This window comes from Phalacrocorax carbo, chromosome 13, assembly GCF_963921805.1.
Source record: "Phalacrocorax carbo chromosome 13, bPhaCar2.1, whole genome shotgun sequence".
Taxonomy (NCBI): Eukaryota; Metazoa; Chordata; class Aves; order Suliformes; family Phalacrocoracidae; genus Phalacrocorax; species Phalacrocorax carbo.
Genome location: NC_087525.1, coordinates 14,848,397 through 14,875,376, shown reverse-complemented (window position 1 = coordinate 14,875,376; position 26,980 = coordinate 14,848,397). Strand labels below are relative to the sequence as shown.

The 26,980-nt window shown below is 41.5% G+C and overlaps 1 protein-coding gene across 8 annotated transcripts in view; it reads left to right on the top strand.

Annotated features, from left to right (window-relative positions):
- Window positions 1-26,980, top strand: part of ZMIZ1 (zinc finger MIZ-type containing 1) — a 358,482-nt gene that overhangs the window by 205,097 nt on the left and 126,405 nt on the right. For all 8 annotated transcript variants that reach the window (XM_064464893.1, XM_064464894.1, XM_064464902.1 and 5 more), the window contains 2 exons: window positions 9,287-9,400; window positions 22,264-22,369. In XM_064464893.1, coding sequence (XP_064320963.1) covers window positions 9,287-9,400; window positions 22,264-22,369 — 220 coding nt within the window. The remainder of the gene's footprint in view (window positions 1-9,286; window positions 9,401-22,263; window positions 22,370-26,980) is intronic.

Genomic DNA, 26,980 nt, shown 5'->3' with positions numbered 1-26,980 from the left:
ACTGATTTCATAATTCAGTTGAGCTGTAATTGCAAATTTAAAGATTAGAGTCTTGCATCACTGAGCATGGCCTTAGAGAAAGAACAAACAGTTGTATCTTTGTTTCTTGACTTTTTTCCTATAAGATGACTCTCTGTGAGTGATTAAGGAAATATAATTCAAAGCCCTGTGTTTGAGTCTCTTGTAAACCATACTGGTTTTGGTGCTTTCAACTGGCATAATAGCAGTCCAGGTGCTGGTGGTAAGAAGGGTACAGAGATTGGTCTGGGCACTGTTGTTCCATTTATCAATAGATGAACAAAAGGACATGTTGCCATTAGTGTGTCCTGTTCTATCTTCAGTCAGCGGCCTTTAGACCCCAAAGTGATAGTTTCCTCTTGGGCAGGGGAGGGTGGGGTGGAGCAGCGGTAGATGGGTCTTTGGCGAATGTAGTTTAATTTGTCAGATGTTCCCTTATATAACACAAAACTATATCCAAGTATATCATAAATATACTGCAGTTCTGTAGATGTGACGGGTACAAAGCAGGAAGACGGCAATGTGATTCTGATCAGCAGAGCTACGGAGTGATTCTTGTTTTAGCTCTTCTAGCTTCTGTGTACAGTGCTTGAGGGTCAGGATGTTGAATCCTCCTCTAACACTTTTGTAAAAGTAACGGACAAGCCAAGGTTGCAGCTTCTTTCCTTTCCTCCACCACATGCACGTGGATGCACAGTCTTCCTCACAGGTGTCTCTCATGCTATCAGAGATCCAGGCAGCAGAACGTGGCTATTCCATTACCAGGCATTCACCTTTTCTGAAACCAATACTGCTTTACACATACACTTTATACTAAAAGTGTATGAGAGAAGCATCTATGGAAATCTGCGTTAGTTCAGGTTTTGCTCTCCTAAAGCTCACACCTGGACAATTTCCTTTTTTGCAGTTCAGTGATGCTTGTGGGTTTTATTTGTTTTTTTCTCATTTGTTTAGCATGTGATCTCCTGTCTTTAGTGTTGACTCCCCTGCTCATCTTGCCCAGTATTTTCATGTAGTTAAAACATCTGATAAAGAGGTGTGCTGGTCTTTGCTCAGTATTTACTGTTTTCCTTTGAAAAAGAAGCTGCAGTGGACAAATGGGACAAAGGTGACTCCCTTTCATTCTGTTTTTCATAAGTAGGCATGGCTAACATGGCTTTAATCTCTCAGTGTATCTAGTGCTTCTCAAAATGTGAGCTTAATAAAATATTTATAAAGCCTCCAATGGAATGAGCTATGTAAGTGCAAGATAATTCTATTAATTAGGAATCTCTCAATCTCACAAACGCTAAATTGGGAGGGGGGGGATTATCTGAATACAAAATGCACAGCTTGAGCCTTTTAATATTTTTTGATAAATAAAACAATCTTCGCTATTGAAGGGGACTGTAGAGAATTGAACTATATATAACCATATCCAGATAAACAAAAATCACTCTCCCAAAAGACAGAAAATAGCTCAACACTCCCCTCTATCCTCTTGAAAAAGAAAAAGACCATTTGTTTTGAATCTTCTTTGCAGATGAGTTTTTAATGTACTGAGTATAGCTGCTTGTGGATAAGGCCTTTGTATAATCACACTTGACTGTAAAAAAAAAAAAAAGTAATAGAGAAACCACCTATTTCAGGCTACGGCATTTTCTGCATTTAAAGTGTATCTTCAGTTAATGTCCTGTGTTTCTGTAACACCCCCCAGCTCTGCTGCAGCCAGTGGAGGGCATGCCGGGGAGAGAGAATCCTTGGTGGGTGGGGATCTGAAGTGGAGGTTTGTGCATGGGAGGGGAGAGGGGCTCGTGGTTGGGCTCACTCTCAGAGCCTGTTTGGGTTTTAAAGTAATAAAGGCTCTATTAATGTATTACAGCAAATGACCCTTGCTGGTTTGCAGGTCCTCTACTGCTTGCTTATGGTGCTGAGTGAGCTATCAAATTTAGGTCTAGTGGGAGCATACTTGTGTGCTGAGTAATCCACAGAGACCAGCCTTGTCTCCCCATGGTTATGCTGTGTCAAGGGTGCCTGACCAGGAATCCTGTTTACATTCTTTAGATACGTGATTAGTGTTCATCTGGGAGCTGAACGCGCTTTGCCCAACATGCAGGACCATGGTAATTCTGCTCCTGGGTTGTTTCAGTTGAAGGGCACGTAATCTCTTTCTGTTCTCTCTGTCCCTTCCCTTTCCCGGTCCCTTTCTTTCCTACTCTCCTTTTCACCCCCCCCTTCAGTACAACAGTGCGTTTTCATGACACGTGATTGCAGGCATGACTGGATGAATATTAAGATTAACACACACACACACACACACACAAGAGAGTGAATTGCGTGGCAGAATCTGCCAAAGCACCTGGACACCAAATCCTGTCTCAAGGGTCAAAGTGGGCATGCACCAGAGTCAGAGAAGTCATGTAGGCATGGAAGAGAGTGGGTCAGCTCCTTCCTCAAATGGTATCAACTGGTTTAGGCCAAAGGAGCTACAGTTTCTGCATTAATAGTTTTGAGCTTCCTTATTTCTATATATAAAGTTCGATAACTGCTGTGTTTCGTTTTGCTTTTAAATTCCTAGATTTTACCACGTGATAACTTTAACTTTCATTGTTGTGGAGAAAGGCTTGAAAACCTGCATGCCAGCAGCTGAAAATAGCAAGCAGATCATGTGAGCTTCAGAGTTGTGTACATGCATTTGAAATGTCACAAGCCTCTACGCAAAATTTATGGCATGCCGAGTATCTGGCTCATCGTTTGGAAAAGATGGGTTTGGTACTGGGTTTTATATCGCTTGGAATTCTGGACCTGTTGCAAGGTTTTGCAGGACTCGCAGACGAACCTGTTGTCTAAACTAGGAATAACTTGGCTGAAGTCTGAGGATTAACCCCGGAGTAAATATGTACAATATCAGAACACTAAAAATCATTATTTGCTTTTGGCACCTCTCTCTACGCGTTGTGTTTTATGGGGGATAATGAGGAATATTAATTACAAAAAATTTTTCTCTAGGTTGACAAAATCGAAAGTATCATTATTTTTAAAAAAGGGGGGTGTTGGTAAGGCAGGAGGAGTATTTGTACTGTGAAGTTAACTTTGTCTTCCTCTTACATTGATGGTATAGCTCCACCTTCGGGAGAAGTTTCGTGATGCGTTTAATCCAAAGCATGGGCTGTTGAGGGCAGAGTGCTGGTACCTTCCCAGCCCTACTTTGTGTTTGCTGCCACCATCTTTGAGTCAGGTCTCACGATCGCGTGGTCGCATTGGGAATCTCACTGTAAGGGATGACTGAAAATCAGTATTTGGGAGGTTGGTTCACACTCAGAATAGCGAGTGTGCTCTGATGCACTGGAAGTGGTGGGAGTATGTGGTTTGGGAAAGAAGCTTTCAGGGGCAGCCTGCCACGAGACTAAGCATATCAAGAAAATATATCCTCAGTGTTAAGTCAACTTCAGCCTTGTATTGGCATGAGAAGATGATGTGCTGTAACCTGTGGCTGTTCCCATGAGCTCCTGAGCTGCACACGTTGCTTCTGTCTCCCCCGGTAGGGCTAAGGTTTGAAGAACAGCACTGCAGGCCATTACGGAGAGCTGGTGCAGCTGAAATTGTCAGTGTAGGATGAGGCTAGTTCACCACACAGAGCCATGTGTCCTCTTTGCTGCGCAGGAGAGCAGGCAGGGGAGGCAAAGCCATGGGAGGCAGGAGCCTTCCAGGGCTGGCAGCTGCTGGTGGCCGCGTTAGCTGGCAGTGCTTGCGGAACAGCAGCCATAGCTTTCTGTCCTGCAGGAGAGCAGCCGCCTCCTGGATTTAATTTCCCCAACTGGTGCACCAGAAGCTTTGCCAAGCGTGCGGCTTTGCCACACAGTGTGTAGGAACGGGTTAACTTCAGAGTGAGGAAAAGGCTACCTACCACCTAGCTGTGTTTTCTTTTTCCGTGCAGTCAGAGGCTCCGTATGTCGCCAGTGTGTTCTATTGCTAATGTAGAATTCCCAGACTCGTTGATTAGTGAAGCTAGACAGTAGACAGGGTCCAAGTGGCTAACCATGTGAGAAATTCAGTGACTGTAGGCTACTGTTAATTAACCTAGAATCTAGCAACATGGCATAGTGTCTGTGTGATAAGTTATATTATCTTCAGCAGCTCAATTAAATCAAGGAGTGAGACACAGAGCAGACGTAACTCTGCAAAATAAGCAGACAACTTGAGTCAGCCTTCATAATTTGGTGCGACATCACGTAAATAAATGCAATAACTTGTTTAGCATAGTTAAGCAGTTTGCTGCTCAAAAACTTATTTGCATGACATCTCATTTTGAATAGGTTAAGTTGTGGCAAATTAGGTCTGTGCCTTCAGTCTGATGTATTCCGCCGAAAAGAGAGAAAAAAAATCCTCCACCAGAGATGTGTCATTTGTAAATTGAAATTCTACATTTGTTTTCTATAGCAACAAACTGGAACATATGGATTCCATGTTGAAATGATTCACTTTCCATACCGCTGCTGTCATGTTAGCATTTCTTGATGTGTGTGCGAGATAACTTTAACCCTCTGTAATTGCTCTTAATTTTGACTGTTATTCTCCCATTACTTACTAGACTGTTCTAAGATACGCCAGTGCACATCTGGGTTGCAGTCCTCTATATTTAGAGGAAATAAGGCTGTTGTCCTTGCCATGTTTCAGCGTGGATAACTGGTTTCTGTCTCTCAAATCGTATTGAGTCTTTGGTTGCCGGAAGTGGTTTGCACCCACTTTGGTGTGGGTGTGTAAACTGAAAGTACTCAATTGTGCTTTAGTATCCTTGTAAAAAATAAGATCTCTGTTACATATGCCTATTCACTCACAGGGGCCTGAATTGATACGTGGTGCGAAGCTTACGCTTTTGGGCCCACTGCAGAGTTTTGTTGCACATCAAGACCTTTTGATCACCCTCTAATTGGAAGGGAGTAACAGTTTCAAGAAGTGGCTGTATTTTGAAATGTTTGCACTAAAAAATTGCCACATATTAGCTGTTCTGTGTAACTCCCCATGTGAGTGTTGGTTTTTCCCCTCCCCTGGTGACTACACAGCAGCAAACCAGGGAACAGGCACACAGTCAGTTGCTGTGAGAGCTAATGAACTTGGCTGTCCTAGTGTACCTCATCCTCTGCCCATATGTCCACCCTAATTTACAAAGATGGTCTGTTCTCTATGTAAATAAAATGTGTAAGCCAGAAGTGGTCATGAGCAAGAGGTGGATGTTCCTGTCTTCCCTGGAATCCAGTCCAAATGTTACCTGGTCCTCAGAAAGGGTCTTTGTTGGTACAGTTCACTCTGGCTGGACATAATAAAGTGGGGAGCAAAGTCCTTTGCTGTTTTCTCCATCCCCCTACGCCAGACTGTTAATTGAAGTGCTACAAAGATTCCTTCCAAGACGAAAAATAAATGACTCTGAGAGACTGTCTCTTCAAAGCACCACCTGGTGATCGCTGCAATAATGATACAGTCACATGCATCAAGTGTTTCTGTGATTTCTGTTCCGTTCAAGCTAAGAGAATATTAGGGTTTTAGAGTTATTACAATGAAAACTTTCTTAGGTTTTGAAATAATGAAGATGGTCATGTTTCACTAACAGCCTTCTAAAAAGCAGATGATACTGAAAGCAATCTGGTAAATAACTGATCCATTCAGTTTCTTGGCTTTGTTCATCTCTGCTCCAGATTTTATTCATACAAATCTTTCCCAGTTGTTGAAAACACCATTGCTTGCAAGTGTGGTGGTGTTAGGTGGCCCTTTGCTAGTGGCTTTGAAGATCCACCAAGGTGTGTCATAGCAAGATCGAGTTCATTGTCACTTTTTTCTAAACCATCTACTGATGAGGTGACTTTTTTTTTCTTTGTTTACATGAAGCACAGTTTCAGACTAGACTCTTCAGTCTCTTCAGCCTTGCTTCTGTCAAAGTGCTGCCAATAATTTCAGTTGAGGAGGATGGAGCCATGCATGGGAAATGCTTCACAACAAAGCTGATGGATGGGTCTGGCATAAGCTTTGTTTTGTACTTCTGTTCTTGGATCGAGAGCTCAGAAAATATCTTTAATTTCTTGTTCAATGAATATAGTAGATGTAATATTCTTCTCAAGCAGGCTCTTTGTTGTGAGGATGTGAATGACATCAGGGCTTTTTGCCCTGGGTGCAGCGTTTAAGCTGTCAATAAATTAAAAAAAAAACCTCACAGAAGGCATTTGGAATTTCATTTAGCGTAACTCAGGGAAGGAATGGCACTTGCCATAGTGCTTTGGTTCGTGCTGGATTTTCTTTGTTTTCCACAAAAGTAACTTTGCCCTCTGTATCCTGGAAAAAAAAATGGAGGAAAAACCTTGAAAATATTGAAAAGGCAGAAAGCTGTGAGAAATATGTTCCAGACAGAACTGTATGTGACATTGCTAGAAGTGTTCCTGCATGACCAGCTTTCCTCTCATCCCAGAAACTGCTCAAATCCACTCCCCGGAGATGGAAAACACTGGTGTTCTGACAACTTCTTCTTATGGTTTGTTCGGGGGTTTTTAGCCTATAATGGAACTAATAGAATTGCCTATCTCACCCAACTTGTTTCTAAACTAGTTTCAGTTGTGTAGTTGCATTTAAGTAGTCAGGATTTCAGATTCCCTCTGTATTTAAGGCGTGGGTTATGATAGTGTGTCTCAGTGCTCAGTCCTGATGCAGTGAAATAACTTGATGGAGAGTTACAGAACAAACAAATCAAGTCATTGAGGTCACCCCTCAGGTGACACAGGCAAGTAGAGGAGCCTTCTCTTCCAACAGGGAAGTGTAAAATTAATATATGTTGGCCCTTTACTCTAGGAAAGCGACACTGCTTTTCAGTGGTGTCACAGTAAGTAGAAATTGGCATTATACGGTGCTAAACTGAAAATGAAGCATATGGCGGAGGTCCCGCTCTGCTTTTCATTTGTTAGCCTAAACCTATACAAATTGTTCTGATCCAAGTATAATGTCTGTTTCTCAGTGGGGAGTTTTCCTTGTAGGTGTTAGTGGAAGATGATGTGGGTAGCTGGCAGATGGCAACGCTGGTGACAATAAGTAATATCTAGCCCTTATTTAGGGCTTTTCATCAGCAGATCTCAGTTCATTTCCCAAGGAGGGAAGGATTATTAAAGACTATTTCAAGTACAGAATTGAGTAGCTTTCAGTGAATTTTTCCCTATGTTGTTTCTGTGTGGAAGAGGATTTTGGTTTGGGGTTTCTTGCCCCTACTGAGAGATCTGTGACCTGTCTCCTACTGGTGCAGTACATGTTCAGTATCGTGCAATTTGTTCACCAGCTTGCACACTTTTCCTGCCGTCTGGAAATCGTATATTTGATGGCAACAGAACTTATACATGCTATCATAGAGCGGTTTGAACCAACTTCTGTTTCCCCTGCAGATCAAAGTGGTGTGTGGAAGGAGCAGTTTACGCTGAGAGATTTGGTTTTAGGCAATCACTTCTCTGGAGGATTAAAAGAAGCCTTCAAAAAGGCATCCTTTTCCTTTTTACTTACAAGACTCATAATCCAAACTTCTGGCTCTGTTCATGGGACCTTTTTTTTTTTTTTTGCAACAAGCGTTAAAACATGGCTTTTTACACTTATTTATGTGGATTCTGCCCTTTGTGTGCACAATAGTCTGACTCCTCCAACAACTAGATGATCAGCAGGCAAGGGAGAGTTGTTCTGAAATGCAGCCTAGGTAAAGCTATCGAACTGGATGGTAGCGTGAGCTATAGTCTGTATTTGTAGAGCAGACGAAGAAAACCGCATTGCACAACGCCTGTCTGCTCTTTCAGATTCTGCTATTGTTTTAAATTTGTGCCCCACATGTCAGTCATCTCTTGTTAAAACAAGGCCTCTGACCAAGAGCCTTCATTGAATAAGAATTACAGTAACGTGATCCAAAAGCTCACACACTGGGAACTCCTCAAAGCCTGGCACGGGAGGAATTTTTTTCCTTCATTTATCGTGGAGTTAATGTATGCGGCTTCTCAGGCACAAGGGGATGGGGGGAAAAAAAAGATTGTGAAAATTATTATTAATCCAGATGCTTGGAAATGAGCAGTCATGTTTTCCCAAATTATGCAACTGATTCAAAAATAATGATGTATTTTAAAAATGATGCCTTCGGGTTTTGTGCCTTCCAGATAAAACACTCTGCTCGTTTTCATGTTTTCCTCTGCAATCCCAAAAACTATAAAAACACTATTTAAAAAGATACTGACAATTCCTAAACACACTCTTTTCTTCTTGTTTGTGGAGTTTTCATTGAAACGCCTAGCATCACCAGAACTGCAAAATTTAGTAGCAATATTATGGATGGAAATTGTATTCCTTCTTTCCTGTGCCCTCCCTCTGCTCCTGCTGAAATGTTGGAACACTTCGGCAATGTAGCACAGTGAGGGATGACAGTGTGAATAATAGTACCAGCTAAGTTTACTAAATGCTCTAAAAACAGGACTACCGGTTGTCAGTACAAAGGCAGAGATGAATGTAAGAGTCAAAAAACTTATATTGTCCATGCAAATTTCAAAACAAAGTCAGATTTTTGTCTCGAAACTGTGCCAGACTCTTCAGGAGAGGTAGGATTCCACACTAAATTTCTACCTGCTTCCTATACATGTGAAAACATTTCTGGTCATGGCAATATCCCACCACGCTTCAGTCAAGAAATAATCCTCCATTATTCATCATCCCAAAGGTGGTCACCCAAATTGCTCATGTTCATACATCATGATGAGCAGAAACCAGAATTCCTGGAAAGGATTGGTACAGTAAGTGTGCTTGGCTCTGTCGCTGGTGTTTTCTGAGGCTGTGGTGTTTGCCTCCTGGCTGGCAGGCAAAGATTGAAATCTTGATTGTTGGAAGGCACGGCTATGCTGGCATGTCCTGACGGGGCATAAGCCTGAGGCAAAGACTTTGAATGTAAGACTGTAATGTCCCTCAATTTGGGCTCGGGCAGATCTGGTTTCGGAGTAGAATCCATTACGGTGTGCAGGTGGGCTAGGTGATGTTATGGAGGAAGGAATTCAGGGGAGATCTGGTATTTCAGCCGCAGCTCGCCTGTAGCTAATGAGTTCATATCAGAAAACCTGCATATGCATTAGTAAGAACGAAGGAGGATTTTCTGTGTTTACTGTAAAATTTAAGGTCTTGCTTCCAAATTATATGCTGTTTGTAGTTTCCAAACTTAGTCTTTTCTACAGCACATTAACACAATGTGAGCCCTTCTGTATGTTATTCACCATGTTGCTTCGTCTTCCCTTTCCAGCACTTACAGAACCCTGCAAACTTCCATAATGCAGCAACAGAGCTCCTGGACTGGTGCGGAGACCCCAGAGCCTTCCAGAGACCATTTGAGCAGAGCCTGATGGGTTGTTTGACGGTACGTCCATTCCCTCTGTGGCGGTGGTTCCTATCCCCTGTTTTACACTGTGTGCAGTCTGTCGTGGCCAAGGGAACTTGACTTTCAGAATCTGCATTTTGTGGTGTGTTCTTGTCACTTATCTTAAACACATGAAGCCAGATCCTAACAACTGCTTATTAGACTTAACAAGAAGCAAAGTGCAGTAACAAGAAGTTAAATCATAGAAGGGAAAAACGTCTATAGTTTGATTACTTACAAGCGCACAGGCTAGGTTACTTGATATGCATGTATAATATCTATATTCATGGTTTAAAATTGCTAAGTGAGCTGTGTTCTTATGGAGTTAATGGACCTTTCGGGCATTTATTTTCCTTTGCTTATTTTTGCTGGGATTGGAGGGCTGCTTGTTTTCTGTCCTAGGTATGCTGTACTTTCATCTAAACAGTGTTTCTGTCTCGCCTGTTCGGCTTACTTGGTTACATAAATTGACTGCAGGTCTAATCCTGACATACTGATTCCAACAGTTTTATTGTCTTCTGTGGTTTTCTTTCTATTCACTCTTTATTAAGACCACTGCAGTTCCTAAAGCAACTTCATTATAATGCATTGAAAATATATTTTATTGTGTACACAACAGCGTTTCTGGTTTTGAAAGTTTTATTTCCCGTGCACCCAGCAGCAGGATCCAGTCCAAAATCCACTCAAGACTTGAGAGGAATTAAATTCTGACTGGAGTAGTGTGTTCAAAAACTTCACTGCAATTTGAAGAACAAGTTGATATAAATAAAATAGTTGCCAAGAAGACAGAAATTTAAAAATGATTCATGAAGAGACCATCATTGTATTTGGTGGGGAGGCAGAAGCACATGGATTATTTTCATGTGCTGTGTAGCTGATGTTTGTAAAACAGACATGAAGACTGAGATTTAGTTGCCAGAAATCCAAATGTTAAGGAATGGCTCCATCTTAATGTACTCAAGTGTATAGCATCCATCAGATTTCTGTGTCAAGAAACTTAGAGTAAATCCAGTCATCTAAGGAGGCGCATAGCTTGCTTCCGATCAGAAAAAACAAAGTTAGAAATGTTCGTAGAGTCCAGAGATAAGAATTTTCATTATTCTGTTTGAAGTAAAAGTTACTGTAAATATATAACCTCAGTCACAAAAAAACTGTACGTAGGATCTGATGTGACCATAAACATATTTTATTTATACTTTTTTAAAAAAACTTTGCTAGCATTTTCAGGTTAGTGTCTGGGAAAGGAGACATTCAGCTCAAGTATACTTAGGCAGCTCGTGCACAGTATTTCTCTGCAGACTTCTGCTAGAACACTGTGAATCTGACCTGCGACTTCCTTCCTGCTTAAATCTTTTCTTTCTGCATAAGCAGACCTGCAGCCCTGCCCAAGCGCAGGGTCAAAGTAAGGTCTGACTGTTAGTGATTTACTGTCTTCACAGAGCACAGAGAAAGCAAGAAGGAAATGCTCCATGAAAATGACTGAGGGAAAACACACAATACCTGGTTATCAGAGTTTCTTGACATGAAAATACTGTATTTTCTTGTGGCAAGAAGGACAGAAGAAAAATCCTTATTATCTAAGTACTGTTAAGATTTGAACAGCATGAAGTGCTCTGCTTCATGCTCCTCCCTGAAATCTGAACAGGGAGGCATGAAATCCCCCTTCCCCAAGCTTGTTGTGGGAGAGCACTGTCCACAGCGCAGGACCGCCTGGAAGCAGCGTCTTTATCACATGTTGTAATCTCATTATATTCTTAACAAGGAAGAAACACAGGAACTTAACTGCTTGGCTTCTTTTGCATTAGATAAATATACAGGATTTGCAGAATACATATAAACTGCAATGAATATGTGTTCCTTGTTCCTAATTTTAAAGTCCCTCTAAGGAAGGTATTCTTTAATTTCTCCCTGCGTACATCCATCTTCCTGCTTCCCGTTAAACAGGCTTAGCTACGTGGTTATACCCCAGGAGGGAGATACATCCTGTTTCTTCCTACTGTATAGCAGGACAGTGGGCAAGGTCTCCTTTGATCCTTTTTTTCTTTTAAAAATTCATTTTTTTTCTGAGCTTGCTCATATGTAACTTCTTTGTAAATAATTTTTCTTTTTTTCTTCAAAACTTTGCACAGGTTGATGTTGCGGCTTGTTGTCCTCTTACAGGAAAATGTGTTTATCTACCTTAGTTCAATAAACAAGGTAGAACTTCAGTCTGCTTCCAGGGAAATTGTTCAGAAAGTTGCAAAGATGTGACAGGCAGCTGAAATACTGGAATACCATGACTAAAATTTAGCATTAGCTTGCTTAGCTCTATGTTCTCTGTTATCAGGAGCCACTTTTTCTTAATGCTGACAAAGTTTATCAGTGTTCTTCTTTGTGAGGATTCTGCTAAAAGAAAAGATGAAAAATCAGTATGAAAGTGTGTTCAACCTCTAAAACAGGATTATTGTGTTATTTTGTCAATCTTTAAAAAGACCTTCAAAACCACATTCCCTTAAAACTTCCATGTTTTTGGACATGCTTTTTAAAGCAAGTAGTCTCTACCGTCGTTACAACACTTGAGCTGTCTGGATTCCTAAAGGCAAGTGCATCTACTCCAGAAATTCTACAAAGACTAAAAATGCTTGCTTGCTTATAAGACTTCTCCTCTGTAGTGTACGGAAGGGGCTTTTTTTTGTCTTTTATGACATTCTGTTCTATTAGCTCCCTGACCAGGGAAAAAGTGGTATACTAAACTATTCTGGAACCGTCAAGGGATATGAAATCATCATATCCTACTAGCAGATAACCCGGTATATACTAATCCAAATTGAAGGATATTATTAACATGTCATGACCGCAGAAGGGTGAGTGCTCTCGGGAGTGAACAAACCTTCCATTCATACACTGCTAAGTTCAAATGCATCAGGTGTAATGACAGAGCATCGAAACAGATCTGTTGTATTACGAATAGCCACTTTAGTGGTACCTCTTGTATAACAGATTCTTTGCATCATTTAAGTATGACCTATAATATGTTTGCAAAAATTAGCCAATTAAACTTAATCCTATTAATACAAAGTAAAAAATTGCTCTAAATCTTGAAATCGTGCTGTAATTTTAAGAAGCGGTTCTTAGAAAGTAGTTCTGTGTATCCTACACGCCATCTCCATAATTGCACTCTCAGTAGCTCAGTAGTACCTGGTTCACTTTATAACACCAGTATGTTTTTATTCCTGCTGCCAGTCCAACGCACCCTGAGTGGATGCAGAAGAATTGTCTTGGAAATATTCTGCTTGGGCATCAGCAGAAAAGCCTACAGCTTCCCTTATGGAATCACTGTTTTTGATAATAATATATAGAATAGGCTGTTACGGAAGGTTTTCTGTGCTTAAATGGTAGTGCCAGCACTTTACGGAAATCTTGATGACTTGAAAACCTCATGAGTTAGCTAGACAACACATGTTGAACGCCAACACGTTTCTAGAGTTAGTTTTTCTTCAGTGATTTTTTTTTTTCCCTCTTTTAGAATAGTAGATGTGCACAGTATACATGCTGGCTGTTAGCAGCAGGTAATCGTTTTGACGTATCAGCAGTACTTGATATTACTGGAGTGAAATTTCCTATTATGGGCTCCAGTGACATTGTGATTAGGATAATAGGAATGGTTTTCTTATCTCAAAAACATACTCAGGATTTGGTAAAATCGCTAAAATTTTACCAGAGAGGTGTCTAATAAGGCCTGTAAACAGGCTTTGTTTAGCTAGTTAAATACTTTGTGTTTGTTATATAGGATACTTTAAATGATTGCACTTTTAGAGGTGAAATAACTTCTCGTTGTGATAAAGAACTTAGGCTGATGCTGTCAAGGCCTATGAATAAAACTGGAATAATTCTGTGCAGTGCAAACAGTCAAAGAGAAAAGGCTTAGGGTACATGGGTAAACCTGTGGCTTGTACTGTAAAAATTCTTTTTTCCCTGAACTAAGCCCCAAAAGCTGTGCCCTTTCTGGCAAAAATGTGCGTGACTGCCTGTGCATCCCTGTTCTGTTCAGACAGTTCCTGCAGACAGTAATTTGAGAGCTTACCTTTTTGTGCTCACCCAATACAGAAAATTGCCAAAGTGAGCAGGTAATACAAGTTTATAAAGAAAACGCATTTCAACAGATAAAAGTCAAGGAGGGAGGGCTCAGCTTTGAATCTGTTTTCTTCTTTGCAAGCTACAGGCTGCAGAAAGGTTCCTTTAAACAGCTTTGATGGAACTCATGCAAACTAATAATCATCTTTCTCAGAGACAATAAACTCTCTTCTAACTCACCAGGGAAAGCTAGGTGTTATTTTTCAGCAGTAGTTATTTAAATCAAATAGAACTCTGTAAGCCAGAAATCTGAATTACAATTGAAATCATTGATTCTATAAATTATTGAAATAGCAATGGGTACGGTGTACTTTGGCATGTAACATTACTTCTTGCATAGTGGTACAGGGAGCTGATTAAAAACACCTACGATATCCACAAACCAGACGTAGCTATGTTTTGATTATGATTGAAACAGTTTCTGATTCTAGTGTTCATAGTTTTGGCATGAGATTATGTTACAGTAAGGCTCATATTCTTGATAAATTTAAGAATATAGTTCTCTAAAAATGAACTGTATATGGCATTACCATATCATCTTCTGAAAAAAACAGCTTTGGTTACTACACAGCAGTTAAAAAAAATAACCCTGGTTTGGTTGGACAAGGTTGTCTCACTCTCTTCTGCCTTTTCTCAGATCCACTCTAGTCTCATCCCATAGGTCTGCTCTTGCCAAGCAGTTTAACATGGAAATGGTCTTACTAAGGGCATTGGCTATCTTCTGTGTCGATGCTGCAGCAAAAATGGGAACAAGGGGACAGCTGAGAGCAAAATGGTCAGATTTACTGACTTGCCTTCAGCAAAGGACATTAAAGGCACTGCTTTGTTCTCTTACTGTGCTTCAGCATTTCAAGGCACGGAGTTCATCATTCTTCAGGCTCTTTAGCGTGCCGGAAAAGGAAACAAAAGGGCGAGAGAAGCACAGCTGTGTGCAGTTACTCTGCAACTGTACCTAGAGGCTTAGTCTAAGAAAGTAAAATCCAGCACCAGAAGGGGTTTGGACAGTAGGAAGAATTTAGGTAGTCAGGGTGTGCTCACCTGAGCTAGTTCTTGGCCAAAGCACTGAACGTAACAGAGCTGTTCTAGTGAAAACTGGGCGCTCTGACCACCATGGCTAGGTCCAACTGAGAGCACTTCCTACCCCAGTTTGACCATATAAAGCTATGCTGAAATCGTCACTAAAAATGCTTCCCCTCTCCAGCTTTCTTAATGTTCTAGATTTCTGCTTCAAATGTTGGGTTGACATCAGTCATCAGATGTGGGAAACTCACGCATGTTTGTTTAAGAAATTTTTCTCTTTAAATTAAAGAACAAAACCACCCAAAGCTGTAGTCTGACTGGTACTCTACCTGAAGATTATAGATTTCATTTAAGTCTCTCGTGCTGCTTGTAGCTCTTACTAGATCTCTCTACTGCTGAAGGGAGTTGCTGAAATAACAAGAACCTGTGTTAAACTGATGGAAGTATCTGCTTTTTTAGTGATACCAATACATGGTACAATAATCTTTTGAACTGCTTTTCTCTTTGAAAAATCCTGGGATTGGGACTGTTGAGATTTTTTAGGTCATTTTAGGAAAAACAGCTGCTCTCAGTTTCATGATAGAGAAATCTATTTTAGCTCATTCGATATGTAATGAAAAACAGAATTGCTTTAAAAAAGAAAAAAATACAAGAACAGTATCTTTGAATAACATCAAGTTTCCACCATAGGATGCCTTGGACAGCAGAAACAGCAAAGTCGAGCTAACGCTAATGTGTTCACAAGGTATCTGCTGCTACATTGGCTTCACACCGGGCTGGGTTCTTTCTCTTTGTAATGAAAATCAATATGTGACATTAAAAAAGCAGATTTCAAATCAGGTTATGATCTGAATGCGAGTAATTACAGATGGAAGAGTTGGTTCAGCGTATCTATAGCCAGAAAATGGCAGGACGCAGCTGCCCACCAGAGCCCTAGAAATATTGTGTTTAGTCTTTGTGTCCAAGACTTCCAGAGCAAAAAGTTCACGTGGAAGAAATTCTGCTTCTATCATCGTCTCCCTGCATTTGCTAAGCACACAGGTCTGTGTGTTTGCAGTGCATCGCAGCACTCCAGGACTGTGTACGTGCTGTACCGTCAGAGTACAGCCAGCAGGCACAGAACACTCTGCTTCAGAGCCGCTCATAATGCTACCAGATAACTCGGTGTTACTGGCTGGCGTATGACCTCGTGGTGTCCTAAAGCCTCTTTTTAAACTTTATTTAGTTAGTCAAGGCATCTTACAACCTTAAAATATTCGTTTGAGGTGTGTTGCTGTCCAAATCAAAAAGCTTCTGGAATCCCTGTATCACTTGCTTCATCCGATGGCCATATATTCCATCCGTATCGTTGTTCAAAGTCTGCCAGGACTCAGGTGGCAACAGTATTGCAGTGACCCAGTGATCAGCTGGCTTAATTAAAGCAAAATCCCTGCATCTTTCCTTCTGGGAGAAAATTTCAGATGGAGAGGGTTGAGTATAGTGACCTTCTGCCCTGTGCTGATGGTTGTTAGAGACATGCAGAGGAGGAAAGTATGTGAAGGAGGAGACAGCCTTATTCAGCATGTTTTACTTCAATGTTGTAGGGAGTGTCAAGAAAAGTAGCAGATGGCAAAGATACTGGTCTATTTCATTTTGAAAATTTGGTCCTTATTCACCTTATGGGGTGGAAAATCCATTTTAAGAAAACACTAGTTTGAATACAAGGGCACTGTAGGGTCTCTTACATTTGCAGAACCTGCTTAATGTCTCTTTTCAAGCATGAAAGGCAAGAAACTAGTTAATGATATATAACTTTACTCACCTGCATTGATTGTATTGAGGCAGCCCTTCTGCAACTGGAGTGTGTCTCATCAGACCAGGACTTCAGATCACAAAGCTTTCTTCCTCCCTCCCCCCCGCCTTTTTTTTTTTTCTGTTTGAGGCAGATCGCTATTCATGTTGCAAAATTCCTCAATTTGCTTCCTGTTTATCTGATCTTTGTGTGTTACTGAGGGGGAAAAATTACCATCTACATTGCAGAATTCTAATTACAAAATTTCTGCTGTAGTCTTCAAACTGCATTCAGATAATTTCAAGTATGCACAAGTGGCTGAACACAGAGCCGTCTGAACTAGCAATCAGCTGGCATTTTTAGTTTTGAGCAGCCAGCAAATTGAATTGGTAAAATTCATTCTAATGCCAGCAGGGGGGGGTGCTCTTGACTGCTGCTAGTTAAGAGATTCATTGAAAGTGCAACATAATGGGAAGGGAGTTGTGTAATAAGCAGTCATATAGCTCTCTTGATTAGCAGGCCTGTTAGGTTAAGAGGTACATTGTTCCAGTACTTCGTGGTGTGATGACAAGGGCAGGGAGCAGAGCTTGCCATGGTGTAGCTCCTTCACCTTGCAAACGGAAAAAGACAAAAAAAAAGTGTTGCAGTTAAATTCAGCAAAGAGAAAAGAAATTGGTAACCAAATTCCTCTGCTCTTCATGCTATTAAAGCCTAACTCTCATAATTTTCCCTCACTGTCAATGACACTGAGAGTTCAGGCATCTGGGGCTCTGCAGAGCTGTGTCGCAGGCAGAGAATGCAATGTCTCAGTTACGAATGTGATATTATTCAGATCAAATATTTCAAAGGTTTGGGGTGATCAGATTTTCTTACTGGCAGTTAATGTTACCATAACGTTTGTTCGCAAATAAGGTATATGTTCCTTTAAAGACACAGCTTGAAATAGTTGTCAGCACCATATCTGAGTTAAAATAAAAGCTAGGTGTTACAAACATACGTGGGAAATAGGCTGGCTTTTATAAGGTCTGTCTAAACTGTTATTGTAAAATAACATAGAGAAATATTAAGTGTTGAACCTTGGGCTGGCCAAGCACCTCTCTCAACTGTGAGAAAGAATGATCTTCTCAATTTATGATTGTGGTATCACTGGCAACTATGTATACTATTTTTTTTAAATGCACTACTTTTCAACTGAATTTTATGGCACGTATGCTTAGGTCAACCAAGATACACGCTTACAGCATTGCACAATGAAGTCATGGCTGAACACGTGGTGCTGCCCCTGTGTTGTCTGAACTTTTGCCGATGTGCTCACCTTGAATTAGCAGTTGGAGAAAGCCTGAGTATGTTTGTAAGCGCTTTCACATCACTCAGCTGTAACACTGAATGGATAATTGAAGCTGTGTTGACTTGGTCCCATCTGATCAGCACTGTTCCCTGAGTACGATCAAAATCAGAGGAGGTTTAAAGCTTGGGGGAGTTCCTGGGACAGGGTTCAGACTGAGCTGGGTGGCTCCAGTCAGCAGCAGCTGTCTGAAATCGCTGAGATTCGGCTTGGGATGGACCTGAGGGAGCACGGTGTCTGCTCTTCTTCCCCAGGATGGGATGTCGTATACATATTTTCTGGTCTACTGTAAAGCCCCTTACCCACCAAGCTCCAGGGGTTGGCAGCCTGCTCCAGTGCTTGAAAATCTTTAATACCTAGAACATTTTTCCAGCATTTACCTGTAGTCCTTTGTGCTCTGAGCAGATTAATTCCTCTGTGTGTTCCTAATTTTCTGTTTGGGCATTTGATTTTTCTTTCCCACCTGTAGTATTTCATATGTGCTTTTGGCCTGTTTTTTGGAGCATTTTGCCAGTTTATAAAGATTATTTGAAACTCTTACCCTGTAAGTGTTTGCAGACTCTTCTGCCTGTTATCATCTAGAAGTTTTGCAATTTACTCTGTTTCATTGTCCCAAGTCATGACTGAGTACATAGAAATTGCCTGTATCCAGTACAAGTTATGATTTGACAGAGGAGTATTAATTAATAATCTGAGTAAAATTTATACTGCTGTAATCTGGGCTGTGTTCCTCTGTTATGACAGTGTCATACAGGCCCATGTCAAAAGGCATATTAGAGTTAAGGTACGTTACATCCGCTATCGTCCTTACGTGTAGAAGGGCAGTTATCAAAGAAGAAAACTGCACAGTGCTGATGGATTCACGATTATGTTCTCTATTACTCACTTAATGTTTGTTTAGAAATCTGTTTTGTGGTCTGTCTGGGTACCTGTAATTTCTGAGATTCACCTTTTTAGCATCTTAAAACCAGAGGTTTGATATGCCTCCAAGGTCTCTGTCTTGGATGAATTGCCAAAGATAATCATTAGCAGTCAGAAGGTTTGCCCAGGCTAGTGCCTTCGAGGCGATCCAAGGTAAAGTTCAGCAGGGTCTGCGGACTTGAATGTATTAAACTTACCAAATGTCTTGTAGTCAGTTCTTTGCATTTTCTGGATCATATTCCTATGATACATTTGTCATCTTGTTTCTGAGAAATCTCAGTGTTTATTTAAAAGGCCAGGAGGTCCCTAGCATACAGGTTCACCGGAGGAGAGCCTTCCAAGTATGAGTGAGCAATGCCTGATGTCGGTTGTAGGCAACCCGAAACGGGGGTCGTTGGAGGATATATGATCCATTCTGTTTGACTTTCATTTTGAAATAAAAATAAGTCTTTAGCTGTCACAATTGGAAGAGAGACTTCAGACTTTAAATACAGTTACTGCAAAAATTCATAAGCCTATGAAGAAACTGGAAATAAAAAGTGAACCACCCTATTTGTGTTGACGGAGGGGGTGGCTGAGGAGCGGTGTACAAAAGGCAAGGACCGGGGAGAAGGGCCCAGGGAAAAGCCCTCTTGAGCACAGTTACACCGGTTTGTTTTACAGAGGCTCTTTCTGCATTTAGCGGAGTGCACAGAAGAACAATTTAGGTGGAAAATGACTCTTGGCAAAATGAAAACTTTATTAGAAATGTCTGTTTTCTATTAAGTAGCTGAGGGTTTTGTTGTTCCTCTTTTGAGAGGAGGAAAGGGGTTTTGTGCAGTTTGTCAGTAGAAACACTTTCACATTTAGATTTTTTTTTTAAGCTAAAGTGAATTTGCCATTTGTTTTCCTCACATTTTTCATGAAAAACTTGAGCAATAAGTAATAGTTTGACTAGCTGTCTTCTCAAATTCAGATTCCACGTTTTTGTGCTTAGTCTTCTGCTTGCAGTGCTTGCTAAGGCGTAGCCGCACCCGCTTTGAGGTAGGCAGGCTTTAGCAGGACGGTGCCATGGCCGTCAGGCTGCAGTCAGTGTCGGGGCTGCACGCTCTGGCATCTGGGAGCTCTGCTTTTGGCCGCCGTGAGGTACAGAGGAGTGTTTTCTCTGGTGGGGGAAGTTAAGACAAGGAAACTGATGTGAAATGAGAGCGTAACAGCTTAGGCCTCCGCCTGTTGTTAGGACTCGGACTGACCCAGACTTTGCAATCTATTCAGTGAAGACGTGTAGTATTCAGTATTGCAGTCGTAGACTGGCTTTCATGGGCTCAGGGTTTTACGATTCTCTGTATTTCCTGAGTTACTTGGTAGAATTTTTTCCGTAATTAGCAAGCTGTCAGTTGAGAGCAGTGGTCTGGCCTCTGGCCAGCAGGGTCTCAGTGTTGGTAGCTTCACGTCTGGAGATGAACCAAGCGTAGAAGCGGACAATGTGTTTTGTGAGTTACCGTACGCTTGCTGCTGAGCAGGTGTATCTGCCTGCCTTCCTGTCCAGTTTCAAAGTAAATATTTCAATGATAATGTGTTTTTTCAGAAGGGAAAATGGGAGGGCCCTTTCTCCTTTATTCTGCAGACCCGAGTAGCACTCTGAAGTGTGTTCCTCCGTGATGGTACAGTAGGTGATGCCTATAAGGAGTTTAAATAATGTTTACACGTTAATGAGACATTGCCCTCAGGAGCCTTTAACAAGATGGGGTTTTTAAGAGGAGCTTTCTGTCTGCTTCCTGCTGATCCCTTCCCTAGTGTCCACCCATCAGTGCCTGAACTGTGGTGGTTCTGGAAGTGGGAAAGGGAAGCAGTTCGATTTCCAAGTGCATAAGTGTCTTCCAGCTCTCATAGCCATCCACCAGTTTTCACTCCTATTGCTACCTAGCATGAAATATGAGGTATCTTGTTGGTCTGATGTTGTTCTGGCACTATTTTTTTTATTTTATCTTAAATTTCCAAGTTTGGACCCAGAGTCTTAGACGGGATATTAACAACAGTTAAACTTGCAAGTGTAAAGGATTAAAGGCTGATCTACCAAATTGGAAATGTTTTTTATTTATCAAAAATAATTGCATTCTTTCTTGCAAATAATTTTTTCTTTCCTATCTATAACTTGCAATTGTAATTGTAAAGAGAAACAGGAGATGAGACAGTAGGTGTCTTCTAGCGTTGTCTATTACTGTACTGATTATCCCAAATTCTCATTTCATTTCCCTGAAGGTCTCTACTGCTCAGTTTTGAGATTGGGAGGATTAAAAAAAAATTTAGGGAGGGACCACCCCCACCTCATCAATTCCTGTGAATCTGTAATTTCTAAATTAACAGGAACAACAGAACAACAAAAATCTACCTGGGAACTTTATCCATGCTAATTCTTTCTTAAGAAAGAAATTGGGTTCTTAATTGTTAATTAGGAAAAGTGGATATTGGAAAAAGTTCGGAACAATAAGATTCATGTAATAGTGTTGAGCAGGTAGGTCAGAATAGCGCATTTATTTACCATTGTAGGTTGTCACATATGTTGGCTCTTCACTCTGTTCCATACTGTTGCATTTTGGGGGGAACCAGTCCTGGCCACAGATAATTGCAGTGTCGCTAATTTAGAAACAAACTTTCAGATGGAGATGGGGCTGGGAAAAGGATAATTTTTTTGCATGGTAAGCTGTTTAAGATAGGAACTTTCTTTTGCTTCACACAAGGAAATGGTGTTCTGTTTCTTCTGGAATTCTTTGAGCATTGTTTCAATGCAAAACAGTAATGGCAACGTTAAGAATAATCTGTTTTTATCTATGCCTCTGAGTCTGAAGTCATCCTGTGCCACTAGAAGGCAATATAAAAGCTCTGCTGCGTATAACTTTAGCATAGTTTGCCAGAACGACCGCAGTATTGTGTTTATACTATGCAGATTTTCATGCGGATACATTCTTGGCTGATAGCTGAGTTGGTGGCCTGGAGAAACAGTTGACTGTGTCCTTAACCCCGGTCTTTGATTTGCCTAGTTTTGCTACTCCTTCTAGATCAGCTGCCATCTCCAGGAGAAGTCCAAAAAAACCCCAAACAAACCCAAAAAACCCAACAACAAACTTCTTTCCCTGTTTAATGTGTTTGGCAAATACTCTTTCACAGGCCTGTTTATTCTAAACCTGTAGTGAATGTGCTTCCCAATACAGTATTGTTAAAATGCAGCAACCGTGACGCTGATCACAGCGGAGGCGAGCGCTGCCCATCAGTGTGGAGGAGGGCGTTTTAACCTAAAGGACCTGGGCGCTGCTCTTGAGAACAGGGCCAGGAACCGCCTGTGACACAGAGCTGCAGACTTAGGGACTTCCCATCCTAAAGGCTCAAGTACGGTAAAATAAATTCTGTACAATCTTTGCATACATTTATCTTGTATTATTTCTTCTGGAAAAGCATTGTGTCTCCAACTTGCATGGAACTACTAGGCCTTTCATCTGGCAAGTGGTCAAATAACCAGATCACCAGAAGGCTCCTGTGTTTGGTTTGCCGCGCTTGCACTGGAAACTACTGGAGAGCAGTGCCTCACACCGTGTTTGTACTGTGGCTGTCACAGCAAATTCAGTTCCCTGATATCGGTGCTGATAAGCAGGTTAATGTAATTTTGCAAAGAGGTCAAGTAACCCCTAATGAAGCTTTCTCTCTTTCCCTTTGCAGGTGGTTAGTCGAGTGGCAGCTCAGCAAGGATTTGACTTGGATCTTGGATACAGGCTACTGGCAGTATGTGCAGCCAACAGGGACAAATTCACTCCAAAATCAGCTGGTAGGAAAAGCCTTTTCTTGGTATATTACTGATTCTTGGGTGGTCATATTCTAAATAAATGCTACCAGCGACTGTCTTGCATTCTTTAAAAAACAATCCCAAAACCAAGTGCGTATTTGGTGGTAACAGTGCTGCTGCTTTTAGCATTTCGATGGCCTGCTCTTCTGAGGATATGTGACTTCAGAAATCTGTATTTTCCCCAACTAGTGCTGTTTGTTGCCCTGCTTGATCTTATAGATGAAATGTTACTTCCAGAAGCACCGATGTTCAGTAATTTCACGGTGGGAATGAACGTGCTTAGGCCCCTTCATCTTGGTAAACCATTGATTTTCTGCCATGTGTCAACCTCTAAGTCTTTCACAGCCATTCTGCACTCCCTGATGTATCTGTTACCAAACTTCTACTCCTTGACTGCGTATGTCTGTACAAAGAAGTACCGTGGTTTCTCGTACACCTAGTCATTAGCTTTAGAATTTTGAGCCAAGAGTAGGTGGCAACACTATTGGTATAGTATTAAGTAGCCATTTTTCCAGTATTTTATGGCAATGATCTGTTACAGGGCTCTGATCAAGTAGCAATATTTGATCATGATGCATTGCCACTGCTTCTCTGTACAGTAAAAGTAGAAAATGCACTTTAGGGTGTTTCTGCTTCTCACATGTTTGATTTAACTGGAGCATTTAATTCTGGTTCTCCTTTTCTTAGCTGATGAATGTCAACATAATGTTCACTGGCTTGGAAAACAGGCAGAGAACTGTTCCATTCCAGACTGAGCATGGATAACTTCTGCTTAGTACTAAACTGTTATGCAGTCCCCGTTTTAGGACATCAGAAAAGGTTACCTTCTTCCAAAACAGTAATTTGTAGTCAACTGATAGGGTCTTAACATTTCTTTTCATGTTCCTTTTCAGTTTTTATCATCCCCAAGCTTCTTTTCTCTTGGCTACCTTTTGTCCTAAGTGCTTTAAGCAGTTCCTCATGCAAAAGTGGCTTTCACATCAAGGCATATTCACTGGACTTCCTGATTTATTTTTCATATGGGAAAGGTATCATTAATTTTACTAAATGTCAAGTAAGTTGTCTGATCTTCATCTGGGAAAACTGTGTAGAAGATAAAACATTCAGTTGACGAGGCACAATTTCCCTTTTTTTTCTGGATTTCTAGTAAGTTTCTCCAATAGTTAGCTATTACATTTCTTCCTGATTTTTTCTAAAGCTTGTCAAATGAGGATTTCTAGCTATAAGTGCATAAAGTGAGACATTAAAACATTAGTTTCTTTGAAATATACCCATCAAAAGTAGTCATGTTCCCTCTCTTGCCAGTTCTTCCTGAGGTGTGTCTCTATCAGTGTGGTAGTGAAGGAGAGGTTGTGAGTCTTTGCATCTTTTAATGTTGTAGTCCCTTTCCTTTAGGCCTTGGATGAGGGGATAGTCTCAAAAGCCACTAGTTGGTGATCATGTCCTATAAAAGCCCAATGTCAGTGTTTGATCACTTCTTAGAAATATGTGCTTTTTTTTTTTCAACTCATTATCCTAGCAATCGGTACAGATTTCAGTCTTCCTATTGTTAACTGATACAATACTGGGGAAGCTTGTAACAAGCTCTTGCTCTTCTCTCAGTGTGTTCTTAAAAACCTTCTCAGTCCTTCGTTTTGCTTCCTGTTTCCCAGTTGCATATCCAACTAATTTATTTCTAATGATCTCAACTATTTGGTTTCACAACGACTTTAGTTTTACCCTGAATACAGTTGTTTCACCAGTTATTCCAGGGATTGCATCATGCCCATCCAGATAGTGTTTTTTAGCTCTCTTACTGTTGGTACTAAATACCCATGTTTTGGGGCATATGGTAACGTATTTTGTGAAATACCCCTACTCTAAGGGTGTCAGCGTCACATACGATCTGAGAGAGGTATGTCACCGAATGGGCAACTCAAAGATTGACAGGCTGGATTTACAAATGTGAGGTCATTTCAGACCAACCTGACTTATTTTGAAAGAGTTAATTTCCACATCTGAGTGCATGAATATTTTCTGATTTCTAAAGCAACAGGGACTCTGCTCCCTCATTCAGTTGTTGTAAAAAGGTTGAGATTGTCCTTTGCTTTACAGTGTGCATCATTGAAAGCTGCTTTTCATGATTTGCTTGAGTTGTTGTCAAGGGTGCTTGCATGTTGTTGTAACTCATTCTTTTTTCTGTTACATCTATTGAAAGACACCTTCAGCACTTCTTCCAGTCACTTTCCTACAGAAGTCCCCTGACATAGATATCAAATGGCATTATTTTTAATGAATAAGCATTTGTTTTTCCCCTTCCTCCAGCCTTATGGGGAACTTACAATGGTTTGAATTTATTCCTCCAAGTATGAATTCAATGCTGCCAAAGGGATCGCTCTGGAAACATTTTTAATCCATGTTGTTTAGTGCCTGTCATCCTGAAATGTAAGAAGGGGAAAAAACTTTTCTAATTAAAACGCATTGGAGTAGGTGAACATTGGGGGAAAAATATTTGCGTGGAATCCTTTCATGGTACCTCGTTACAGCTTAGGACAGGGCTGGGTGACCGCTGTCCCGCAGGCTGGGGTGCCTGCAGCGGCCTGGCGGTGGTGGCCGGCGGGCTTCGCAGCTCTGCTGTGTGGAGCAGGCAGACCACCCCAGCCTGACAGCCCTCAGGCCTGCTGGTTTGCAGAGGCAGCTGGACCGGTGCAATTGGTAGCCCTGCTTCTGTTCTCTGGTGATTCCCAGCCTGAGCTTTCTCAGGGACCTCTACTGGCAGAAGAGCTTTTGCCAGCACGGCTTGTTTTCTGTTGGACTGGCTCCCTGAGCTGGCTCTCTGCTGGGCCCCAGGAGAGCGAGGCTTCCCGTGGCCATGCCCAAGGGTCTCGGCTATCCCTGATGGAAGAGGGCTGGAGCCTGAGGACAGAGGGCAGAGCAGCCAGCTGCCAAATTGGCTCAACTCCATGGGAAACCCACACCCCTGGCTCATGCAATTGGCCCTGCGCTCTGCCATCCCTGTTGGTTTAAACTGTTTTGGTGGTAGCTCCCTGCTAAGCTGAAGGGGTCGAGGAGTGATTACAGGAGCTGCAGATGGCAGATCGGAGTACAGGCAAGCATGGGAGGAAGCAGGGAGAGATGAGGGGCTGGAGCCGGGTGGGACAGCAGCCTTCTCAGGTGGCACAGCCTCAGCCGGGGGAAGGCAGGGGAACGGACCAAGAGCTGTCAGCTCCTTAGCATTTCCCATCCAGGACTGTTTGGTGTTGCCCAGAGTGTGTTTCATGTCCTGCTTTTTCATCTTGTTTTACTTGACCACTGGGATGGTTAACAATTAGCTAATACAAATTGTTTTGGAGAATGCCTTGAGGGGAGACCCGTGTGGCATGAAAAGTATTAAGAAGTTGTCATGTGTGCTTTTAAATAGTAATGATGATTTAATGACTGTGCCTTTTGTCTCTGCTTTGTGGTGTTTGTACCTGAAATAATAGCTGTGCCTCCTTTTATTCTTCTAGCCCATGCTGCTGCATCTGGGCTGCTGCCTCAGCAGGAGGTCAAGTACAGCGGTTCCTACCCTGAAGACAAATGACAAAGCCTTGAAAAATATTTGTGTCTGTCTTGGAGACAGCTGCTCCCCAAACCTTCCACGGCAAATTCCTTTGCCTTGTTGTGACACCGATAGGGAATGGCCCAGCAGGTTGGCTGCCTGCTCATTTGCTTTCAAACTGCAGTTGCCCTTGGTATGTGAGTGCATCGGTGTTTGTGTATGCCGGTTTTTCTTCCTCGAGCCTGAAGAAGGCCTTCTTTCTGAATAGTGCTTGCTTGGACCTTTTCTGAGCATGATATCTGCTGCGTTTGTCCTTCCTGTAGATTTTAAGTGATTTGGTAGCTTTATTTTAAGGTCTGCTATTAAAGGAAAACAGTTCACCGATCAGTGTTCATTAAAAAAAAAAAAAAAAAAGGAATACTTTTCTGAAATATTTATATTTTAAAATACTTTATCAAGCTACTGAACTTCATTGCTCTTGTAGCTACTTTTGCTTTTGTCAGGAGGCCAAGCTGAGGCCAGACAAGGGGACGACAGGATGAGATCATACAGGGAGCTTTGTCAGAAAAGGACAGTGTTCAGTAGCTCTGTAAAGAGAGAGAGAGAGGGAGGAAGGATCCCGAGGGCAGAACTGTGCAGAAAAGGTACTTTAGCAATCTGAGAAGCTACAGCAAACAAATGCTGTGGTAGCTTGGATGAGCAGCTGAGCATTAGGTGTTTGATAGCAGAGATGGCAGCCCCTTTTTGATATTGCTTTGTTTTTAGTCCCTTAGGCTCTGCCTGGTGTGCTTTTGATTTACTTTTCAGGAGCAGTATTACTTAATAATCTTAATTTTGTATGAGGCATAAACAAAAACTTAATGGTGTTTGAGGATTTTACACTTTGGTTTGTTTATTCCTTTAGCTTTAATTATTGTAATATAACAATAAAATAATAGGGCTGTTCTTAGTGCATCTGATACCAAAGCCGTGAATTAATTGGCCCCTGGGTTAACAAAGGTATCTACAGTGAAAGTACTGGCACATGGTGGTGTTACTATCTTGTCCAGTGATGTTTTGAGACCTAAGGTATG